The sequence below is a fragment of the Copadichromis virginalis genome, linkage group LG4 (genome assembly GCF_057382275.1).
Source record: "Copadichromis virginalis isolate Kocher_CV1m ecotype Utaka linkage group LG4, C_Virginalis_male_GT1.1, whole genome shotgun sequence".
Classification (NCBI taxonomy): Eukaryota; Metazoa; Chordata; class Actinopteri; order Cichliformes; family Cichlidae; genus Copadichromis; species Copadichromis virginalis.
The window spans coordinates 18,641,064-18,663,111 of NC_140621.1; the positions used below are offsets into that span (position 1 = coordinate 18,641,064).

General features: G+C 41.6%; 2 protein-coding genes across 3 annotated transcripts; one reads left to right on the top strand and one right to left on the bottom strand.

Moving 5' to 3' along the window:
- Positions 1–4,966: 4,966 nt before the first annotated feature.
- Positions 4,967–12,625, bottom strand: luc7l3 (LUC7-like 3 pre-mRNA splicing factor). Of its 2 annotated transcripts, XM_085453960.1 has the most exons (11): positions 12,349–12,625; positions 11,578–11,644; positions 11,429–11,468; positions 11,154–11,298; positions 10,916–10,990; positions 9,818–9,922; positions 9,369–9,530; positions 8,813–9,216; positions 8,442–8,632; positions 7,314–7,528; positions 4,967–5,646 (listed from the first exon to the last, which is right to left on the bottom strand). In XM_085453960.1, exons 1-10 carry the CDS (start codon positions 12,445–12,447, stop codon positions 7,347–7,349), a joined length of 1,470 nt encoding a protein of 489 aa, XP_085310086.1. In that variant the 5' UTR covers positions 12,448–12,625; the 3' UTR covers positions 4,967–5,646; positions 7,314–7,346. The 2 variants fall into 2 exon arrangements, with proteins under 2 accessions (XP_085310086.1, XP_085310085.1); XM_085453959.1 differs by having other exon boundaries at positions 4,967–7,528.
- A 1,536-nt stretch (positions 12,626–14,161) lies between these two features.
- ankrd40 (ankyrin repeat domain 40) lies at positions 14,162–21,168 on the top strand. The gene is made up of 5 exons (XM_085453961.1): positions 14,162–14,696; positions 15,246–15,394; positions 15,759–16,391; positions 17,311–17,492; positions 18,673–21,168. Exons 1-5 carry the CDS (start codon positions 14,563–14,565, stop codon positions 18,814–18,816), a joined length of 1,242 nt encoding a protein of 413 aa, XP_085310087.1. The 5' UTR covers positions 14,162–14,562; the 3' UTR covers positions 18,817–21,168.
- Positions 21,169–22,048: the final 880 nt, after the last annotated feature.

A 22,048-nucleotide genomic window follows, 5' to 3' on the forward strand; every position in this document is an offset into this window, starting at 1 on the left:
ACACTGCAGGACGAAAAAGGAAAAAAAAAAGATAGAGAGAGCATGAAGGAAGAGATAGAAAGAAAGACAAAAAGAAAGCTGCTGGGCTCTTACTTGTCGATTCTGAGCCCATTCCTGTGGTGGAGCCATCTGCTGAGGGAAGAAGACGAGAGAGATGGAGCGCAGTGCAAAAACTAAGCCATGATCCACTCCAACTCCATTGCTGTTAATGAAATTTTACATTTTACACTGCGCAGAAAAAACCCCCCCACAGGATTCTTACATGAAAACACAGACATTTGAAACAAACACAGAAAAACAAGTTCCCATACAATTGAAAAAGAATGGCAGTGTAATCTGTGATACTGATAACACTGTGTTAGAGAAGCAAGCACTCAAATCTGCAGCAGGCTTACCTAACCTTTACCGTGCAGAGTGCAAACTAGAAGACAGACCGTGTGGGTCCATGCTGGCATAACAATTATGCTTCTTGTTAAAGAAAAGTCTTTCTTGTTTAAGACAAGACTGTTTGAGGCAGGAGCCAAGGTTTTTACTGAGCTCCTGGAGATTTATTTTGTTTTAAGGCAAGGCAGTTTTTCCAAAAAACTACATCTTTCCTGTGCATCACATTCAAAAGCCACCTTCATACAAGCATGTGGCGTATATGTCTAGTATGCTCCTTCTTAAGGAGAACCAGGTAGCTCAGAAATGTCACACTAGTGCTGTGCGATACTGCAAATTTTGGTAGTGATCCGATACTGAACAAATACAGGACTGATATAAATATGTATGTAGGGGAAAGCAGTGTGTCGTGATTAATGAGATGAATCTAGATGTATTTTAATGAACACTAAATTTTACTTATTTTGAAAGTGGGTTTTTAGGAGTCCTGAAAATGTAAATATGCCTGTCACTGAAGGACTTTGGGTCAGCTTGTGTTGTTTAAATGCGCTGTAGCATATAAATAAACTACACATGAAAGTAAAAACAAAAAGGTTCAGACATTTTTTATAGTGCGGGTTTGAGGTATATTTTTTTCACACAATTCAGTGGGCTAAATACTGCACTTATCATGCTAGTATTGATCTGATACCAATATCAGCATTGGTATCAATATTATCAATACTGGGATTGATCCGCCCACCTCTGTCTGATACTGCTACAGAGGACACACAGCCACTGGACACTGGGTTTAATAGCAAGGAAATACTGATTGTTGGTCTGGGTATGAAAAACCACATGGGGTTGTTGTTCTGTTCAAAGCTGCTGTGCAAGACAAATGTAAACTTGGCACGTGTAAAAAAATATCTGTATACCTTCAGAGTTTTGCTGAACTCCTCTTGGATTGGTGGTGCCACAGTTGTGCAAGAAGTATGCAGTTGGCATTAGTTCAGCACAAATGACAGATGCCTTAAGGACATGACTGACAGCTGACATAAGCTGCGAGCGCGTGTTGCAGTTTCGATTATTAATCAGACAGCATGCCAACAGCGCTGATGAATTGCCTGCTCTGCTGCATAATCTATGTGCTGCTTTCCCCCTCGACCTTCACTTCGGATCGACCGGCTGTCTATGTGAAAGAGAGTAAAAGTAGGGAAAAGAGAAGACAATCTATCTCCATTATTCTTTTTTTTAAACCAGGTTATTTAACATCACACCAGGCTGACTCGCTCCTTGTTTCCTGCTCTATCACTTTTTCAATTTCCCCTGTCTTTTCAGCTCACTATCTTCCTGTTGTTGCTTCCCTCGCCTGTTTTTTGCTCTAACTCTTACCCTGGGGAAATACTGCTTTGCTAATGACGTGCAGATTGTGTTGCAGAGAGTGGGATGGCAGCGTTGTCTCAGTGTGACACTGTTTCAAAGAATTTACTGTTCTCGGTGTTCCTCCCCGCTCCTGCATGAACTGGGATGCAATAATAGACACAACATGTCTGATATATAATACTGTATCTGCAATGCTGTGAGGCAACTTCCTCACACATTTTGCAGTTTAAGCCATTCAGAAAAAAAGCTAAATACTGCCTCCTGCTGTTCAGCGTGGCAAAAGCCTAGTGCTTCACTATATTAATCTATAAAATAACTTTCAAAGTTGCATGTACAGAAAAATAAACCATGCTTATTGGTCGCTCCCTTATGTGAAGCTCTGTGCTTCTCCTAAGTATGTCCTCCCATTCACGGGCCATTGTTTTATATTCCGGTATCAGTCCCAGAAGTCAACAGACCACATGAAGCCCACCTGCTGCGTTGGTGTTCAGGGACAGGTGAGGCCACCCAGAGCCAGAAGGCTCAGGCAGCAACATGCAGTGAAGCTGAGCAGTCACACGAGACCGACAGAATCAGAGGTCACAGCTGGGGCCGGTTCAGGTGAACAATCAAGCATGGTCATGTGTAATTGACTTATAATTTGGTTATGACCTTTCAAACGCATATTGAACTCTAATAGACTCAACTCAAATACATGATTAGCCAAACCACATTTTTCTCTGGGAAGCAGCTCTGGACACAGCTGACTGAGTAATGAGGATCCGATTATTGATCGCTCTCTTGCTAAACTGGTCACTTTGTGACAGATAAAGTTCACATCTGCAACTTGTAGTCAAAGACCACCTACGTGTCTACAAAATCAAGTGTCTACCTTTGTTAGCATCTCCATAAGTTTTGCGTTTTTGAGCTAAAACAGCAGTGCGTACCAATTATGCGCTCATGAACTATGACCCAGAGAGCCAGGGTTTTAATACATAAAAACCTCTAATTGCATGAACTTGTTTGGAGGGACTAACTACTACTACTACTTTCTGTCCTGTAACTTTTTTCGCTCCGCTGCACTAACTCTCTCCTAATTTGCAAAGCAAGAACTGGGTTTTCCTCTCTCACTGTAGCACGAGAACATATGAGACATTGGTACTCAAAAAGACAGTCAGAGAGGGGTCAGGCTGCAGGGAAAGGGAAGGAAAGGCTGCGACTAATTTGCATATTTATAGTCCTGCACATACTAAATGAGGCAGTGATGTAGGGTTACATCTAAGCTATTTGAATGAATCATTTCCCTTTTTTTTGGGGGGGGGGGCAAAAAAATCCAAATATGTAATTTTGATGAACTGAGATGAGTTTTAGACATTTAATCAATCGCAGGAAGATTTTTTCGTCAAGCCTCATTACCATCACTTCTAACACGAGGGTAAGCTTGCTTAAGACCATTGTCTTTGTTTTGATATGTTGCTAATCTGTAGCATGTTGTGCTTTTGTAACAGCAGATGGGATAACAACCATTTTAATCCATTTCTGCTGTTTCCTTTCTTGGCTCGAGTCCAGACTGTGGTGAATCTGCAGGGTATGGGTAATACAACCCCCCCGGCTGTTCGGCGACCTGTATACAGGAATTAGACTCAAATGAACTGTGACAAACCCCTGCCACTCTCTCTACAGGCACCTGGTTTGGAAAGGTCATTTCCATGCAAAACACGCCTGACCTGTGGGCACTGTGAGCGACATGGACGTGCATGGGGGAATGAGTGAAACCTTTTTTTCTGCATGACATTATGAGCTCAGGTAAATACAATGTGCATAGATTTGTGTTGGTGTCCTAGCAACTAATATATGGCTATGTTCATTATTGAGAAGGGGGCAAATCATAGATCTCTGTGACATGTAAAAGTGAGCAAGAGGCGTTTGCAGTTGCTAATAAATCAACATTTTCTTTTTTTCCCCCACTTTGGTCGTTCCAGGCAGGTGGCTTCTGGCCAGCATCTGCGTTGCTTGCTGAGTTGGCAGTATCAGAATGCCTCTGCTGTCTGTTCAGTATTGATTAGAAAAGATGAACTCAAAGCTATCTGGAGGGACAATTTTTGATTTTAATGCGTGTACAGATAGACTTACTGGACCTTGCACAACATATGCAGTTTACTGCTGAGCAAGGTGAAAGTATGATTCAAAGGTGATTCTTAGAAATGCACAGAATACATTTTACGTTTGATTTTGCACAGACAGGAATCTGCAGGAATCGGTTTTCTCAAGGAAGCATTTAAAAAAGTGGCTAGTGCTGCTTAAACCACCAACAAAATCACATTTATTAATAGTTTAGCGTTATTTGGAAATAAAGCTAATCAATTTCTGAGAGTTCTCCCTTCACAAGCTTATGAACTTGGAGTGACATCCCAGTCTTAATCCACAGGGTTTAATATGATGTCGACCTACCCCTTACAGCTACAACAGCCTCAACTCTTCTGGGAAGGTTTTTTTACGAGGGTGTTTATGGGAATTTTTGACCATTCTTCCAGAAGCACATTTGTGAGGTCAGCCACTGATGTCGGATGATACGTCCTGGTTCTAGTCTCCAGTTCATCACAAAGCCTTTCTTTTGGACACATTCGCAGAAATCATTGCAGCACCTTCATGCCTGGGTGTAGCCAGTGAGGTGATTGGAACACCCGAATTCAATTATTAATTATTTGGTACTTTAACTTTGGATTACAGGAATTCTGTTGTTTTTTTTGTTTACAGTTATGAAGCATATTAAAAATATGACAAATATTGAGCTCAGCTCTGAAACAGTAGCTATAACCACATGCAGGCCACTCCGTCTTCTATGGACCATCTAAACCCATGCAAACTGGAAAACAGCTGATTTTAAGGCTTCTGCAAATGAACCAAATTAAAAGTTTCTTACTTTGATAATAAAAGATTTAGCAGCCTATTGAATTCACACAAACTGATCAAAGTAATTATGGGAAGACTTAAATTACACATTGGATGTTGATCAAATATTCACGTTGTATTTGGCAGATGGTACAATTCACTAGGAAAACCGTCAGTGAAAAAATATTTGGGAAAAAAAAAAGAGATGTAAATCCAGCTGCAGATCAAACATGCTAATGAGACTGCAGCACTGGTGGTGAAAGCACATCTGTCTGTTTTTACCTCTGCCACTGACTCAGGACTAGTTTGTGTGTACATATCCACACTGGATAAAACAAAAAACAAAACACCCTTGACAAGATTTTGCTTTTTATTCATCGTGGTACAACATGGACAATAAAAGCAGGGCAAAAAAAGAAACAAATTAAGTCTCCAAAATTGATCAAAATTAAATCAGAGTATTTTACAGTTATGGAACAAGAGCGATCAAAATGAGCTCTAAAGTAGAGGAGAAAAGAAGACACTGCTTGTCTCAAAAGGTCTAACACTGTACATACGCTTCAACTGACTTTAAAAAAAAAAAAGAAGGGGGGGTCAGGAAGTGAAGTAGAACCTGACAAATCAATACAAACCACAAGCACTGTTCATTTTATTTTATTTTCACTAAATGCCAAGAAACACGGAGGATGTGGAAAGAGTTTCAAAATAAAAAACAAAAATCCATAAAGAGTTTCTCTAAGTTTGGTTTGTTAAGTGCTGTCTGGCTGACATCTTGACCAGTAAAATCAGATAAACAGATGAACCACAACTATCCTTATCCAGCCAAAAGATGGACAGGTAATGGAACAAGAAAAATCGATGCAATCTGTCCTTTCTCCTCATTTTTACGCGTTTTTATTTATTTTCATGTTTCTTTAAATAAGCCATTACACATTTGTGGTTCACCTTGTTTTTAAGCAGCGAAGTATCAGGTTCAGGGTAAGGATGGGTGCACTCTTCAACTTCTTCCTCAACCAGATATTCCAGCTTCCCCTGTTGAGCATAAAGAAACGTCCACAAAATGCGATGTTAGCCAGGGTCCCACAACATCCGCTTGTAGCAACGACTGCTGCCACTCAAACAACAACAATTTACAAAGTCATTTGATAGTCAAATTTCCCTCAAGAGACACTGCTAATAATGCACAAAGCTATCCATTTACTAGCACAACAGACACTTGAAGTCTTGACTGCATTTGGCCAAAATTCCCTGAGATTATTTTGTTTTCTGTACATTTTGCACAAGTTTGCAATTTAAAGAAGCTCTTCAGGAGCTGCCTCAAGTCTAAACCTGAACTTAGTGTCAAAACTACAATATCTGCTTTGCCAAAGAGGAAATGCACTTGATATGTTTTTTTAAGTGTAAAATTACAAACACCTGAGCAAATTACATTTTTAAAAACACACGAACGAAGCACTGCGGAAAAGCACACATCAGCAACGATTTCCAATTTGGCAAAGGAATATGAGGCAGGCTGTCTGTGCATCTGTGTCTCTCTGACAATCCTATCGCACATTCTCCCCAAACATGTTTGAAAGTTAACAAATAGGAAAACAAAGAAGGCACAATTAAAAGTATATGTGACACAATCAAGCTTTCAAGTTCGTGTTCTGGAGAAGTACACAATTTGCTTTTTTTTTTTTTTTTTTTCTGACAGGCAACAGCATTCAGAAATGGATGTGGGTAGAGAAAGGAGTACCTGGGGTGAGTACCTGCACAGTTTGAGAGTCAGAGAGTATCCATGATTTTTAATTTGCCCTTTTCTCATGTGGTCTCGCTCACAACACCAACGCTGTGTGAGGTATGGAAGTCAGCTGCAATTCATTCGATAAACCCTACCCTCCAGTTAGTTAGGTTACGTTAGACCCCCGGTGCTTTAACACCCCCCAAACACACACTGGCATGGCATCATCAGGCACAGTACGCTGGACAACAATTCCATGGCAATTGCGTTATAAATATGGCAAAATAAATAGCTTCTTTGTGACAAAAAAAAACCAAAAACCTCTGACCAAGGCTGTGTGTTCACCTGTGCGTTTACATATGAGCAGGAGAAAACGCCAAGGTTTTTAAATGGAAACATGTACACACACAGTGACTGGTTTTCCTCCCTATATGGATTATTACAGCAACAAATAGCAATTATTACATTTTGCTACTTCAAAGTAAAAAAAACAAAAGATAAATAAATATAAAAATAAATAAATAAAAGAAACAAGTAAATACAGGCAGGAAATCTTGACTGGATGCGTTAACTTTTTCTGCCATTTTGTCCACAAAGACAAATATACATCTATAAGGATCAAAAACCGATACAAAACGAGGGGTACCTCTGGGCATGTTTGCTCAGGACTACACTGGCCTTTCCCTCTTGGCTTTGTGTGAATGATTTCTACCTTCTTCTCATTCATCGGGCCTAGTCCTTCATCTTCAGTGCATACTTATGATGCACTATTCAAAAACAGGATAAAGATATTTGCATATAGTACATAAGACAAAATCACAGGCATTGAACTGAACATAAACAGGGTGGGAGAGCAGGGGTGAGAGGGTGGGTAAAGGGAGATGGGAAAGGTGGGTAGGGGAGGGGACGTGAGAGGGGAGGGTGGAGGGGGTTGGGTTGAGAGCCAGGGGAGGTGTGAGGAGGAGGACGCACTTACCTGAGCCTGATCTGAGGTCCTATCAGATCAGTTTTAATTGGACTGAGTGTCACCTTCAGAATGGAGGAGCTCTTGCTGGCCGTTTAGCAGAGGGGAGAAGGCAGCCGCCTCCGTCTGCATCGGTTCCACTTCTGAAGAAGCCTTGATGGCGGCTGCATCTCCGTCTGAGTGCTTGTCTTTCTTAGAGCTGCTCCTCTCCTCTGTACCCTTACGGTCTGAAGAAAAACAAAAGAGAAAACATTGCACACATTAGCAAGAAATGTTTGCACAACCTCAGATTAAACTGTCTTATTAAAGAGTTCAACAGGTGCTTGTTGATGCACAAATGTTCAGTAGGATTGTGTCGAGCTCTGGCTCACCTCTTTCATTTGTTATGGGCACAGACTGCTGCAGGACTTCTTATGGGAACAGCTTGATTGTGTAAGTAGGTTGTCTGGGTAAGCACCAAACAAACTGCCCTTTATTGGCATTAGCAAAATTATCTGTGCCTGAATATTATGCATTAGTAATCCTACTACTTCTCATTTATGGAATACTGTCCTAAACAGACAAAAGAGGGAGACTGTACAATTACCGCTCATGTAGTCTAAAAGATACATAACAAGTGCTTTGTGTGAAGTGCTTTATGTAACATAATTTCAAACTACAATAGGTTTCTTTTAAATTCATATTGATACATTTTTAAAATTAGTTGCTCCACAGTGTAGTGGTTTAAACATTCACCTAACAAGGAGAAAATCTGGGGTTTGATCCCGGGAAGAGACACAAACCTCTTTCGGGTAGAAGACAACTCGCATAAAAATCTGCCAAATCAAATATGTGGAGCTACTCATTGTGACTCATTGAGAGCAGCCAAAAGTCTCACTAGGATTTTTTTCTCCATCTCAATGAGACTTTTACCTGGATGCATAATAAAATGCTTTTTCCAGTGTTGAAGAAATTCCCTCAAGGTATTCCTAATATAGACCTGCCTTTCACCATGTGAAACAGGCTCCAGCCCCCCATTTTAACCCTGAACTAGATAAGTGGAAGAGCACAGATAAATGGAGGGATGGTATTCAACATATATTGTTTGGAAGGACAGCGGATGATGAGGAAGCAACAAACACAAAAATAATCAGACGGTACCTTTGTCTTTTGATGACCGCTCTCTGTCTCTCTCCTTTTCCCGATCCCTGTCCCGGTCCTTGCTTCGGCTACGGCTGCGGTGGCGGTGAGATTTGCGCTCTGAGCTACGCGATCTCCTTCTGTCACGACTTCGGGAGCGGCGTTTCCTGTCGGAGCGTTCACGGCTGCGTCTTCTCTCTCTGTCCCGGCTCCTACAGAAAAGGCAAGAAAAAGTGCTGTGGTTAAAATGATTTTTGAGAAAATAATCATTCAGAATTATAAATATATCATCCCTCATGTTTTAAATTGTAACATTTCATTGGATTCTGCTTTATGTGTGACATTTCCGTGACTATAAATCCAAGTGCAACGCTCAGTCCGGTCAGTCGTACCTGCTACGTTTGCGTTCCCTGTCCTTGTCTCTGCTCCTGGACCTCCGGCGCTCGCGGGATCTACTCCGTTTCCTGTCCGATGCTCGACTGGAGTGGCGGCTGCCAGAGTGGCTTCGACGTGCCCTCCTATCCCTCTCTCTGTCCCTGTCCCTCTCCCTGTCCCTCTCTCTTTCTCTGTCCCGCTCTCTCTCCCTCTCTCTTTCTCTGTCTCTCTCCCTTTCACGCTCTCGTTCTCTCTCTCGTTCCCTCTCCTTCTCTCGCTCTTTTTCGCGCTCCTTCTCCTTCTCTTCCCCCTCTTTGCGCTTTTTCTCCCTTTCCTCCCTCTCCCGTTCCCGCTCTTCTCGTTCTCTTTTGAGGGCTGGGTTTTCACCCTGAGGGTCTTCAGAGCGACGGTGCAGTTTTTCCTGAGAATACAAAAACATTACATATTATATAATTTCTAACATTTGCAGACATTTTTAAACAACAACACCAAGCATGGTTGAATTGAAACACTCTTTCAAGCAGCTCAAGTTTGTAAAAAGTTCTAGATACAAGAATGACACAATCCTGTCACCTTGAGCTCCTCTACAGTGGATTTGATCTTGGCGTAGCCCATGTGCTGCTTCCCCATCAAGTGGTCGTCCACTCGGGACTGTGCATCGCCCACAATGAGGAAGGCCCCACACACCTCACACACTTCCATCTGTTTCTCCTGGGCAGCAAAGCTCTCGATGGTCTGGATTGAAAGGACATAAATTTGTTATTAGACATCAAAACAAACAATAAGGAAACATTTCTGATTTGCATCATAGCTGCCTGCCCAGCTCGCACAGATTTTACTTTACGAGTATTAATAACAAATACAGCTACAGTGAAAAATAACTTTTAGCTCACCGGCTGGGTTTAAACTTGTATTTGAAATGGAATTAAACTCATGTTAACTGACTGATAGTAGGTGATGCTCATGTTATGCTATCTTAAGCTGTGTTTGTAGGCTGATTAGCCCAGGGTAAACTGACTCACCGAGGGGGTGGAGCTGAGTAGTTCCCTCTCCTCCTTCAGCTGCTCCACCAGTTTCATCATTCCCTGGGCCTCCTCCACTCGGCCCTCAGAGCCCAGTTCCTCAATCTGAGAAAAAGACAAAAGCCATGTTACAATGTCACGACTTGATTTATGGAGTGCATATAAGAATTTAGGGAGTTTTATTTTAAATAATGTGATCTGTAACACAGTCAGGGAAAAGCATCTGAAATGTCATACAGTCTAGAGTGCATGCACAAAAACAACTGTGGTCACAACAGGTAGCTGTTCCTGTTTTAATGCTTTCAAGTCTGAAGTCAGCTTACACTTAGATCAGTGTGAACAGCAACATGTTTCCTTATTTTGCCAAAGGGTTCAAAATCTCCTTCCACAGATTACATTTGTTTATTATTCAATTAATTTAAAGAGAAACTGCACAAGGCTGGGTAGCAATGAACCTCCTGACAGGACAGCCTTTATCAGACTTGTACTCTAATGTAGTCTTCTTTTCAAATGCATGTACAGTTAGCCATGCACTCCACACACCTTCTAAATTCACAAATTTTGGTCGAACAGTGAAGCTGCAGAGGTTCAGAGGGAGTTAAATTAGAGGAGTTTTAATATATGTGGTAAACCAGCCGAGGTAATGCAGACCGCACAAGAGAGGTGAAGACATGAGTGCGGACAGGGAGGTGTGGGTAGAAATGAGTGTCAGGGGTGATTTGTAACAGAACGATAGCAGCTAGAGTGAAGGGTTAGGATTATCAGCTGGTAGTCGCACCTGCTATGATGTATGAGTTAAACTCAGTTTAGAGCTCAAGGAGGCTGAGTTAAAGATGTTGAAATATTCATTGGGAGAACCCAGGAAGGAAGACTTATAGATGTAGAGGAGGAGGACATGCTGAGAGTTAGCGTGACAGGGGAGGATGCTAGTAATAAGGTCAGAGGAAGGCAGGTGTTCCACTGTGACAAACCCTAAAGCAAGGCACTGGAAGAGGAACTTGTAGGAGACCGTCAGATATCCTGATGCAAGAAGACCAACCCGCGTTCAAATCTTTCAGTTTTTCTCAAACACTACCAATTTAAAGATTTCGGGCAAACCTGCACAACCAGGTCTTCAATCTTCTCTGTTAGAACCTGGACTTTCTCCTCATTCTTTCCTGATGGACCAGGGCCCTACAGAATGAATACATGAGTACAATTAAGTTCAATGAATCCTAAGCAGAAACATACAGGTAATGTTATTTTCTTTTAGATTCATAACTTGCACTGTGGTCCGAGAAAACATGAAGATGCACAGAAGAGTTTGAGAATGATGTTCTCAATTAAAAGTACCAACCCCTGCATTCTGCTGAGCCTGGGAAAGCGCAAGCCGGGCATGCCCTCTGCGGATCCGCCGCTCCACTTCTGCCAGGAGTGACTGCAGATAGCGCAAGAAATCTCGCTCATAACCTTCCTTCATGAAGCGAGAGCTTTTCTCATACCTGGATATAACAACACAGAATTGGTTAGTTATGTGTAACATATCAAGCCAAAAAAACAAACAAAAAAACAAAAAAACAAAAAAAAAAAAAAACGGAAAGAAAAAGGAAAAAAGCCAAAATAAGAACTTACATTTTTCGAAGATTTTCATCATGGATTTTCTCACACGGACCTGGAAACCCAAATCAATAAACATATTATTGTCGAATAGTTGTTTGTTAAATCTCAAGGGCTTTGTCCAGATTATAATACATTTTGGGAATACAAAGTTCCCAACTTACCCAAGTCAGAGCGGGTGTTTGTGAATAACTCAGCAGGGCAGAAGCCACACAAATAGTACCGACAGACCTTAATAAAAGAAAACATATCAAACAATTTTATGTAAATTTTGCTTCCATAGTAGATTACATTGGATTAAGTGACAGCATGTTACTTACACCAACTATGAGCAAATGAATGTGGTAGTCGTATAAATTCACCTAATCAATTTCTGCTTGAACTAAGAACACAAAAAATACCCACAACACTGCAAGTGCAACAAAAACACAACAGCATGGAAAACAGTATTTATTACTAATATTAAATATTAATGCCAAATTACATACAAAGCAACATGTATGTAACCGTATTTAGTCTTGAGACATCGCAATGCCAGTTTATGCAATAAGCAGAGCATAACCTTTAGAGAACGTAATGCAGGTCCTTTCACACATTAGCACGTCGAAATCATTTGTATTAACACAGTTAAACTATTATCTCAACTATACCTAGAAAACAAGTTGCTAAAACTGAAGTGAGCCCAATGAAACCCTTTAAGAATGACCAAACCGTGATGCTAATCTCGCTAACACGCGTGCTCAAGCACCACTGACTCAAACCGCCCGCTTTTCGCCATCGATTCTGTGCGTGAATCGAAAATTTTTAATTTGGAGGCCATACCGCCTAAACTAGCCGGTACCCACCGCGCACGCCATGCACGCTTATTTTGGACACCTCACGGCTAATAGGTTTTAAAACTAGCTAAGCTAATGGTAGCTAGAATGCTAACTTACGCTCTCGTCGTCCCAGCGTACGTTAGACCGCTTCTCATCAGGGGCCAAGTTTCTATCTCGACCCATCAACTCGTCGAGTAACTGGGCGGCAGAAAGCATTATTCCTGCAGGAATGTAGCCTTAATTTAAAGTACTACAATAATATCCAGAAGGCCCAATTTACACCATCTGCTGCGCGAAGTACTTCTAATCAAAATGGCAGACCTTGTAACAACAACGCCCGCTAACAGTCCGAATACAACTAGCCCAGGAGCTGCTCCCGCGGCCTCTGAACCGGAAGTACTAGTCTGACCATCGTGTCCAGGATTCAGTTCTCCGTTTCGTGCCGCAAACTTTACCATTGATCAAAAACGGACAAAATGTGCAATTTCTATTTATATTTTGACCAGAAGCCGATGTTGCGGCACTGCGTATGGTTATACCTTGTTTTATTTTGAAAGTTTACAACGGAAGCAACTTCAGAGTAGTCTGATGAGCTTGGAAAGAAAAGCGTCTGGACTTCTTTAAGTTTCTTGAAGACAAATGCCACATTGAAGAGCCAGATTGTGGTGGTGTGTGAAAAATATCATCAGAGGCTATCACACAAGGGCATTCAGACTAATGTTATTTTCCACTAGTACTGGATCTTTATTTGATACTGTAATATATAATGTTTACTTGTTGCTTTTACTCAGTTCCCATCAGTCACACTAAAAACGTCAAACTCAGTGAATGTTGATCACAACAAGCACACGCGAAGCTTTATGACTGCATATTTCACAGTTGCAGTGCTATGACATCATCAAAATCTATCTCAGTGATGCAGATTTTACCAGATCTGATTACTGCCAGGAATGATTAATAAATGCATACTTTTGTGACTTCCGTGCTGACCAAATATTTATTAAGGCAAGTCCACATAAATTTCCTGTTAATGTCCCCAATGTGTTTTAGTTTTCCTCTGTCACACCAACCGTCTGCATGTCCTCCTTCACTCCATCTATGAACTGTAACTTTGCCTCCTCTCCTTTCATTTAACCATACATCATAACAGGTCTTACTACCATCTAGTAACTCATTTCAACTCCCTCTGAGTTTCTATGCACCTCTACAGCAACACTCAGAGCAAGCATTGCATCTTTTTACATCCAGTAGTGCCTCAAAAAATTTTTTTATAGGGTGGTTATATGGGTCATATTAGTGTCCAGAGCCTTACATACAATCCACTATTCTCCTTTGCCACTTCTCTTTGCTGTACACCCAGCCTCCCAGTACTCATGTCTACTTTTTCTTTGCTAACCTCTTCCTTTAAATGCTTTCTCGTACTTCCGTATTTTACCACTAAGACTCCTTATCTTCTTTCCTCTCGTCTTCTTGCAGTTTCCCTCGCCACTCACAGAGTCTGAAATTGTGATTCTTTAAAATTGCTGCCTTGCAGCTGTAGTATCCCCGGTGTATCTTACGCCAAAGTTCAAGTTAGTGTAGTATCGTGGGTGTTTGCTCCCCTCTAGTGGCATACTGAAGAAATGCAGCATAAAAATGTACTGCAAGTTTAAAACCAGTATTTATAACTTTATTAAAACGGATATAAAAACAAAAGTAACAGGTGTGCTTGGGACAAATAATCAACAGCTGTTTTAGCTTTTTCTGGACTGGGTATTATAAGTGTAGGGAGGTTTATTCCAGCTTGTCTGCAACACGTGTGAGTCAAAAACAGTTAAAGTACTTTGAACTTTTATCTCCCAGTTATTTCCTTATTCATGACAGCTAACGGCAGTATCACACAATTTACGTGGGGAAACGCACTGGCTACGCGATTCCTCGGAGGGGAACTAACATTCGTGCTCACTGTTGTCACATCTAAAGATGCTCCCCCCCCCAGATGAGGCGGCGGTGTTTTTGGCAGTGGATTGACGAAGCTCTGACACTACTGCTTGATTGAATGAGTTTATAGCGAGTGCATGCGGTGCCACTGTAACGCGAACTAACAGCAGAACCACGCGGCGGGCACACGGCTTGACGTGTGAACGCCAGAGACGGTCAACACGTAGTTGAAATAGCCAAAGCGATTTGCTGCCATAAGCTAGCACCTCGTCGAGCTAGCCAGTAGGTAAGGTTAGCCTGGTAGCTAATGCTAGCTGTAACCAGTATATTTAGCTAATTAGTATTGGCAACATAATTCGCGTGGTCTTTGCGTGTCCTATGAGCGCACGTCGCTAGCCGTGTGAACCAAAAATGTCCACAAATTCGCTGGATAAAGAGCTACAGGAGCAGCTGAGAGAGGCGTCTGCCATCGGGGATATCGATGAAGTGCGGGCGTTAGTGGAGAGTGGGGTTAATGTCAACTCACAAAACGAAATCAACGGATGGTGAGTGTTTTCACCGATTTATAGTAGTATTTGTTCGGTCGCGACTGCAGCCGGCCAGGAGTTGAGTGCAGTCATTGCAGAGCAAAGCTACAGGGATTAAAAACACTGCTCAGCGTTATCCTATTACGCCAAAGAGGGCTTGTTAATCAGCCGGCGCTGCCACTTTTAGCTTTTCTTTAAAACCAGCAATCAAGCAAAATATTGAGTAAAGTGGCTGCTTCAAACACAAGCTTGTTCTCTTTGCTATAGCCTGATTACTGAGTTCGGAAACACTAACCAACCTTTGATTATTCATTTTTCACGCATGCGCCCATCATCAGTTACTTTGCACCCGTAAAGAACCAAGTAGAGTTATGTCGAGATTTTGGTTAAAGTTTAAAGTAATATATACATTATTTATATTTTTCCATTTGTATGCCAGTGCCACACACTATAGCTAGCTTAATGAGAGGTGGTACCACTTGAGTGATACAGTATATTTCTGTTGTTATTGTTCCTTTTCTTTTTGTACACCACTAAATTCTTTTGTTTCTCCAATAATCCCTGCAGGACATGCTTACACTGGGCATGCAAGAGGAATCACAAGCACATAGTGTCCTACTTACTCAGTTGTGGAGCGGACAAAGACATCCTCACAGCTAAGGATGAGTTAGCGTCACAACTGACATCCAAGCCGGAGATCAAAAGACTGTTAGGAGGTAAAGTCAACATTTCTCACTCTGCTGCTCCCTGTGTCACATTGGTGACACTGGGCTGGTTACGGTTCAGGTCGTAGAGCAGGTTGTCCACCAGTTGTAGATTCAGTGGATCGATACCCGGCTCCTCTGATCTGCATGCTGAAGCTTTCTTGGGCATCATCAATGTGTGAATGTTAGGAAGTGCTTAGGCATAGATAAAAGTACTGCATGAATGTGTAAGTGTGATTGAGTGAGTGAAGTGTATATCTATAATCAGTTATAACACTGGGTATTTGTGTTGACGCATTTGCGGCAGTCTTTGCTATTGTTTCGAGTCTATTTGCAGAAAATAATCCCCCCTCTTTTGTGATCATTATTACAACAGTTGAGGTGGAGGAAGTGCCTGAAGTGAAGGAGCCCGAGTTGCCAATCGTCCCAAACTACCTGTCTAACCCGCCCTTTATGTATTCCAAGATGGACAAGAACTCAGAGGTGATTCACCTTACACAAAACGGTTCTGGAGAGCACGCTGAAGACACGCAGAGTGATTCGGCATCTCTTTCACCAACACACGAGCCTCCTCGGAAACTCGTCTTCGATGCCTCCGCTCCTTCCTCAAATCCCACCATCAACCACAGCCAAGCCCAGACTGGGGAGTTCATCCCTGTGAACGAGCAGAACGGTGTCTCACCCAGCACGGCTGCTTCCCACAGTCACACTGTCGTTAACTGCACGGTGCCCATGGACCTATCAGTCGAGCCTCACCTTGTCAACCACGCCGACTACCCGCACACAGTGGTGCACAACGGCACCGTGTGTTCGCCTCCACTGGCCTCACCCAGTCCCAGCTTGGCTAGCAACGGCGGGAGCCAGGTCCAAGCCCCAGTGGCCAGCACAAACCCGACTGTGAGCAGACAGCAGTCTATCCCGCAGCAACTGAGTTACGGCCAGGCTGGTGGTGCCATGCCAGCCTTCCAGCCTTTCTTTTTCACCAGCACCTTCCCTGTCAATGTACAAGGTGGGTTTACTGTGAATTAAAGATTAAAATAACAGGAAATATTTATCTCAATTTCAAACACATTAAGTGGGAAGAAACAACTCCGCTGGTTTACTCTGAAGTGTCGAGGTGCAGCACCACAAGTATCAGCACATTTTTCTAATAGACATGATGAGTGGTTTACTTTTTATATATCTTGTTTGTTTAATGCTTATGCAAATAGAAATATAAAAACAACAGCATGGATTATTTTCTAGAAACTGCATGCTGTAAGGATTTCTTAGCTGAGAGTAGTGACTTACTCCTTGGCTAGCAAAGCCCCATTAAATTATTGCACACTGCTAAACGCCCGCTGGTGTCAGGCGTAGCAGGGTGAAGAAAGAACCAGGCTCTTTGACACTTTGTCGGTGAATGTTCTGACAGTAAAACTTTCATGTGGCATGGCAGTATGGATATTTGCAGCCGAGTGACTAATAATATCACAGATATAACAACTTAATTTGACTCCATGATGTCGTCGACCTGTCAAACCAGAAGCTGATCTTTATGACAAAATATAACCAGCATGTGTTCTTTATTAATGTGCTTTCATAAAAACTAAACAGACCCTTTCTTTTCACTTTTTAAATGATCAGTAAATGAACTGTTCAGAAAGAATATTCAGTCTCTCATAATAGTACAAAGCATTCATAAGATGCTGCTGTCTGAGCACAGACAGAAAAATCATATATTTGCATTTCCACAGGTTACATGTTACCATGTCTGCTTGAGATTACCAAAACTTCTCAACCACTTTGAGCTGTAGAGAAAGTTCAAATGGTTCCTGAAAGATAAGAATTATTGTATAATTTTACAGCCAAAATGACAAGATGCACCAGGCGCCTGTGTGATACTTTGCTGGTTAATGTAAAGATGTATTGCTTTTGTTCTCTCTCTCTAGAGTTGGTACTGAAGGTGCGTATCCAGAACCCCAGTGCGCGGGAGAACGACTTCATTGAGGTGGAGCTGGACCGCCAGGAGCTCACCTATCGTTCCCTTCTACGAGTCTGTTGCCGTGAGTTGGATATCAGCGCCGAGCACGTGGAGAAGATCCGCAAGCTGCCCAACACTATGCTGAGAAAGGTACAGACACAAAAGCCTGCTTACTCTGTGTAGGCTGATGATGTTATTGTACAGTGTCATCTTAGATGTGGAAAGACAATTTCAGCCATTTAAAGGCTTTTTTTCCTCTTTATTATTATTTCTTGTGCTCATTTAAAGGTAACCATGAGACGGATAGTATAACAAACAAATTCAGTGGAGGGGAAAAAGTGGAATATATTTAGTCTGCTGTCTGTGTGGTTACAAAATTGGCCTCACTCTATGAAACTTTGAAACTTTAAACCTTTAAACAAAAGGTTGTTGTGAATATTATAGGTTGCCATATCCAAGGACTGTGCGACATTTTCTGCTACTGTGTAATTTCGTGCAAAATACACACCTAATGAAAATGCACCAAAGCCACTCTCAGGCTGACGTGTTGTATATAATGCATGCTTAGTATCTGCCTAGCACAGAAATGCCACCTGTCCTGTTAGGTTAGGAATATATTCAAAACTATTCAGATTTTTAGTCTCACTGCTTTCCTCTGTCTGACTCATGCATGTGACACTCTCTAAATCTCTTAATCTGTAGTTTGTGAGCCACTTTTACTTTCCATTGAAACCTTCCCACCCCCGTCGGTACACTGTGTTCATGTTCTTTTATGTCCAAATGATGACTGCGTGATCAAATTAGAATGAATATATAAAGACAAAGCTGCAGCATGTAGGGCTGCAACAAGTGGTTCGTTTTGTTTTCTCTTTACATTCGTTGTTTAGTCTGTGAAAATTCAAAGTAGCTGAAAGTGGTTCTGTATTGTAGTCCAACCCCAGCGTGACCCAAACTGAACTCCACTGACATAAAAAGACAAGAAGCTTTGGACTTTACACAGCTAAGCATCAGTTACGTAAAATTATTGAAGGCATAAGTAAGCTATCTCAGGTCTGTGTCTCTTGATTGGTTAAACCTTCATATTTAAAAATAATTGAGGGGGGTACGTGCACTGGGTGGTAGATTTCAGTAAGGAGGTCTGCTCTCAGCAACAACACACACAGTTCTGTGCTATTGTGTTAGTTTAGAATTCAGCGATTCCATTTTTCTTTCTTTGGTCATATCCATGTCCTCTCTACTTTATGGATGTCCATGAAAAAAAGATTTAACTTGAACTTGTTGAAACTATAGTGTTGACGATTTTAAATGCGACTATCTGTCCCCTGACCAGGACAAGGACGTGGCTCGGTTGCAGGACTTTCAGGAGCTGGAGATCGTGTTGGAGAAAGCAGAAGGCCTGTCCCTCTTCTCTGGGTCTGGGGGCCTAACAGACAGACCCTGCTACAACATGAAAGCCTCCCGACTCACCTACTAGAGCTCCCAAAAAGCTGGAAGTCCCCCTGCTTACAGTGGGCTTCTATAGCTACCCTCAAGCAACCATAACTAGTTGCCTGCCCAGGTCCCTCATTACAGTTTTGTTCAGCTTTGGTGTTTTGCCAGTTTAACTAACTGGGAATCTTTTTTTTTTTCCCCCCCCCAGACTGTAGCTTATTGTTTGCCTCCTGTCCTCCTCTGACACTCACGCTGCTTTTGTGTACCCAAACCAGTTCTAAGCGATTACTGATGCATGGTGCCCTCGATGACTTGCAGAAGTATTCGGACACCTCTCTCATCTCTTTAGCTCTTTTCTCTCCTCCCACTGCACTTTGTGCCAAGGCTCCAGTAGGACAACAGAGGAGGACACTGGCTTGTCTTCCTTATGGGCTGGACTTGAACGGGATTCTGCAATAGCCTTATATGGACACATTTCTATACTGGTTCAGGCTGTGGTCTGAGAAGACAGAGGACAACAGGAAGGATTTGCATAACTCTAACTGATAAGATAATCAAGTCAACAGAACAGGACCAGGCGCAGCACAGTGGACGTGACCTGTTGAGTGATATCACACATACTGGCTCCAGTACACACTTTCATATATGCTGTAGGCAAAAAACTGTGTGGTTTTTTTTTGTTTTGTTTTTTTTTCCTGCAGTGTATCTGCTCTTGGCCTAATTCTCAAGGTGGATTTAATCTTACAACAGGTGACATTTGAAGTATCGCTGGACTAATTTTACTTGTATTAGACGATAGCAGAGATGACGCTTTAATCTCTTTCCCACAGGGATGGACACGTTTGAGCAGGAGTACTCATTTCCCTGCATAGTGACACCATTCAGTTGTACACTGTGGTAAAGGAAGATCTAGTTATGTTTGTTTATTCACGTAAGACTTAAATGTTGGAGATAAAACTGCAGCCACTTGAAACTGCCCCCCCCCCTTATTTTTTCTTTTTCTCTTTAAACAAATGTCACTTTTGCTTTGCAGGGTATGTTAATCTGTTTCGTCACTAAAAAACTTATTGTCAACTGTGAAGGGTTCCTATTTAATTTACAATTATACTAATAAAGCAAGACCACGAATAACGCTTTAGGCTGACGAGGCTCGAGTCCCAGCAGAGGTTGCGGACGACGCTCCGTTTCGTTTTTCTGTGAGTTCGAATGTATTCAGTTGTTGTCCATACGTTTAAATGTGTCAGGATTGAAACCAAAAACTAATCTAGCCAGCAAAGATGCTAACCACACAAAAGAAGCCATCCTCGACTGAAATTCAACTCCAGGAAGGAATGAAACAGGAGATTGCTAAGGACCTGGGGGGTTTGTTTTTTATGATTCAGTGCTTCCTCGTTGCGAAAATAATATTACAAATAGCACTGTTACTTCAATTCAAACCTAAACTCGTATATGGTGACTAGATTTTTTTTTTTTTTTTAAGTAAAGGAGTATAAATGGCTTTAGTTCTACCAGCAAGGCCTGTCTAGTGCTAGTTAGACCTTTTTAAAAATTTGAATACACAACAAAAAAATCAAAGTAATGTAAGATGATGATTAACACTAATAGGAAAGCTAATTGTTAAACTGGTGAAGAGGCACAGCCACGTCGTGTTAGATGGTAATGTTTTATGCTGCTTTCATCGACACATAATCCTTTAATTCACAATGCTGGGGCTCGTTTCTTTTAAGCAGTGCTGGCGGACGCCGCTCATGTCCTGCAATCGTTTTCTTACCCAGTGGTAACTGTTTACTGTTCAACTGTATTACCTGAAGCTCTTACTGTATTTATATGTTTTATATTTTTTAATTAATTTGTATGTATGTTTGAAACCAGCTAGGCCTGTTGTTTTGTGTCAAAAAAAAGTGTTTCAGAGGAGTTCAAAAAGTGGCGGGGTGGGGGGGTGCGGTGATGCTGAAGCTAAGTGCAATGTGTGGGGAGGAGGAAGGTGTTTCAGAGGTTTTCGTGAAGGTGAAAGGAGGTAGACGGAGTGCTTAGTTTATGTTCCAAACTATTTTAAAATGCTTTATTAAGTGAAGTTGTGCCACGTGTGTCAGGCAGGAGCTCGGTTGAGAAAGTGGGGACGGTTTGCGCCCCGGTGAATGAGAGCAGCATGTTTGCAGTCGGTTTTTATGGAGTCGTCTTTGATTCTGTGGGAAGCGATGACTAACGTTGTATTTGTTGGGTTGCTTATTGTTCTAGAAAAAGCAGTTTGACTTAACCTATGCATTCAGAGTCTGATATTTTTATATACAGTACGTCCTGTGTACTTGTAGAATTAATCTTGGGCACTGTTAATTTTGTTTGTTTTTGTTTCTGATGACCTGTATGTTCTTTGATAAAGCATGGTATATCTCCATCTGACTAATTGTTTGAATATCTACACTGAACTCTTCCTTTTACATGTGTTGTGTTGCAGGTTTAACTGAAATTAAATGTGTTTCAGGTGACAACCACAAGAGGGCACACATGAGAAAATACAGGCATCGGAAGAGCCACATATAGGAGGACTAGTGTGATAATCTAAAGATTTTTCTAAATTTCTTTGAGTTCACTACAGTCATTAATCTGAGCTTGTTTAAATACTGGACTATTTTAGCTTCACACTGAAACGAATCAATTTTTAGTTATCTGCTCTTTGTGTCTGGGGAGTCATTTAAATACTGTTCAGTTCTAATCTTTATACTGTCGCATAGGACAGTTATGGATGTGACCTGTCACGGTAAGCTTTCTCAGTCTTTGCTACATTAATGGTTTCATTATTGTCATTTAGAAGTGTAGCAGGGTAAGCAGGTAAATAAGGAAGCTTTAACCCCTCCCCTTTTTTTCCCTTTTAAACAAATATCACTTTTGCTCTGTAATGCAAACAGAGATACTGTGTGTATTACAGCCTAAACGTTGATTCTAATAAACATCAGAACATCAGAATATTTTTCCATTTGTATGTTGTTAGCTATACAAATCCAAATCTAAGTATAATAAAACCACAGGGAAGTATATTAAACTCTTACCAAGGTACATTTGATAAGATGATTCTCATAGTGTCATCACATTGCTCATAGCTTGCATACATCAATCAGCCAGTCAGGAGTCAAGGAGTTGCTTGACATTTACATTTTAAATGCTGCCGTTACAGTTATATGCCACTTCATTAGGTACACTTTGCCAGTAGTGGACTGATCCGATTCAGAGCTGGCGTTGTTCTTCGTGGCATAGATTCAACAAGGTGCTGAAAACAT

What these genes read in the sequence shown, in the direction of transcription:
- ankrd40 (XM_085453961.1), top strand. Translation starts at nt 14,563, where the DNA reads ATGTCCACAAATTCGCTGGATAAAGAGCTACAGGAGCAGCTGAGAGAG. An exon ending in GATCAAAAGACTGTTAGGAG is followed by an intron (nt 15,395 to 15,758) that starts GTAAAGTCAACA and finishes TTATTACAACAG; the next exon opens with TTGAGGTGGAGGAAGTGCCT. An exon ending in CCAACACTATGCTGAGAAAG is followed by an intron (nt 17,493 to 18,672) that starts GTACAGACACAA and finishes TCCCCTGACCAG; the next exon opens with GACAAGGACGTGGCTCGGTT.
- luc7l3 (XM_085453960.1), bottom strand. Translation starts at nt 12,447, where the DNA reads ATGCTTTCTGCCGCCCAGTTACTCGACGAGTTGATGGGTCGAGATAGA. An exon ending in AAACACCCGCTCTGACTTGG is followed by an intron (nt 11,469 to 11,577) that starts GTAAGTTGGGAA and finishes TTGGGTTTCCAG; the next exon opens with GTCCGTGTGAGAAAATCCAT. An exon ending in GCGGTCATCAAAAGACAAAG is followed by an intron (nt 7,529 to 8,441) that starts GTACCGTCTGAT and finishes GTTTTTCTTCAG; the next exon opens with ACCGTAAGGGTACAGAGGAG.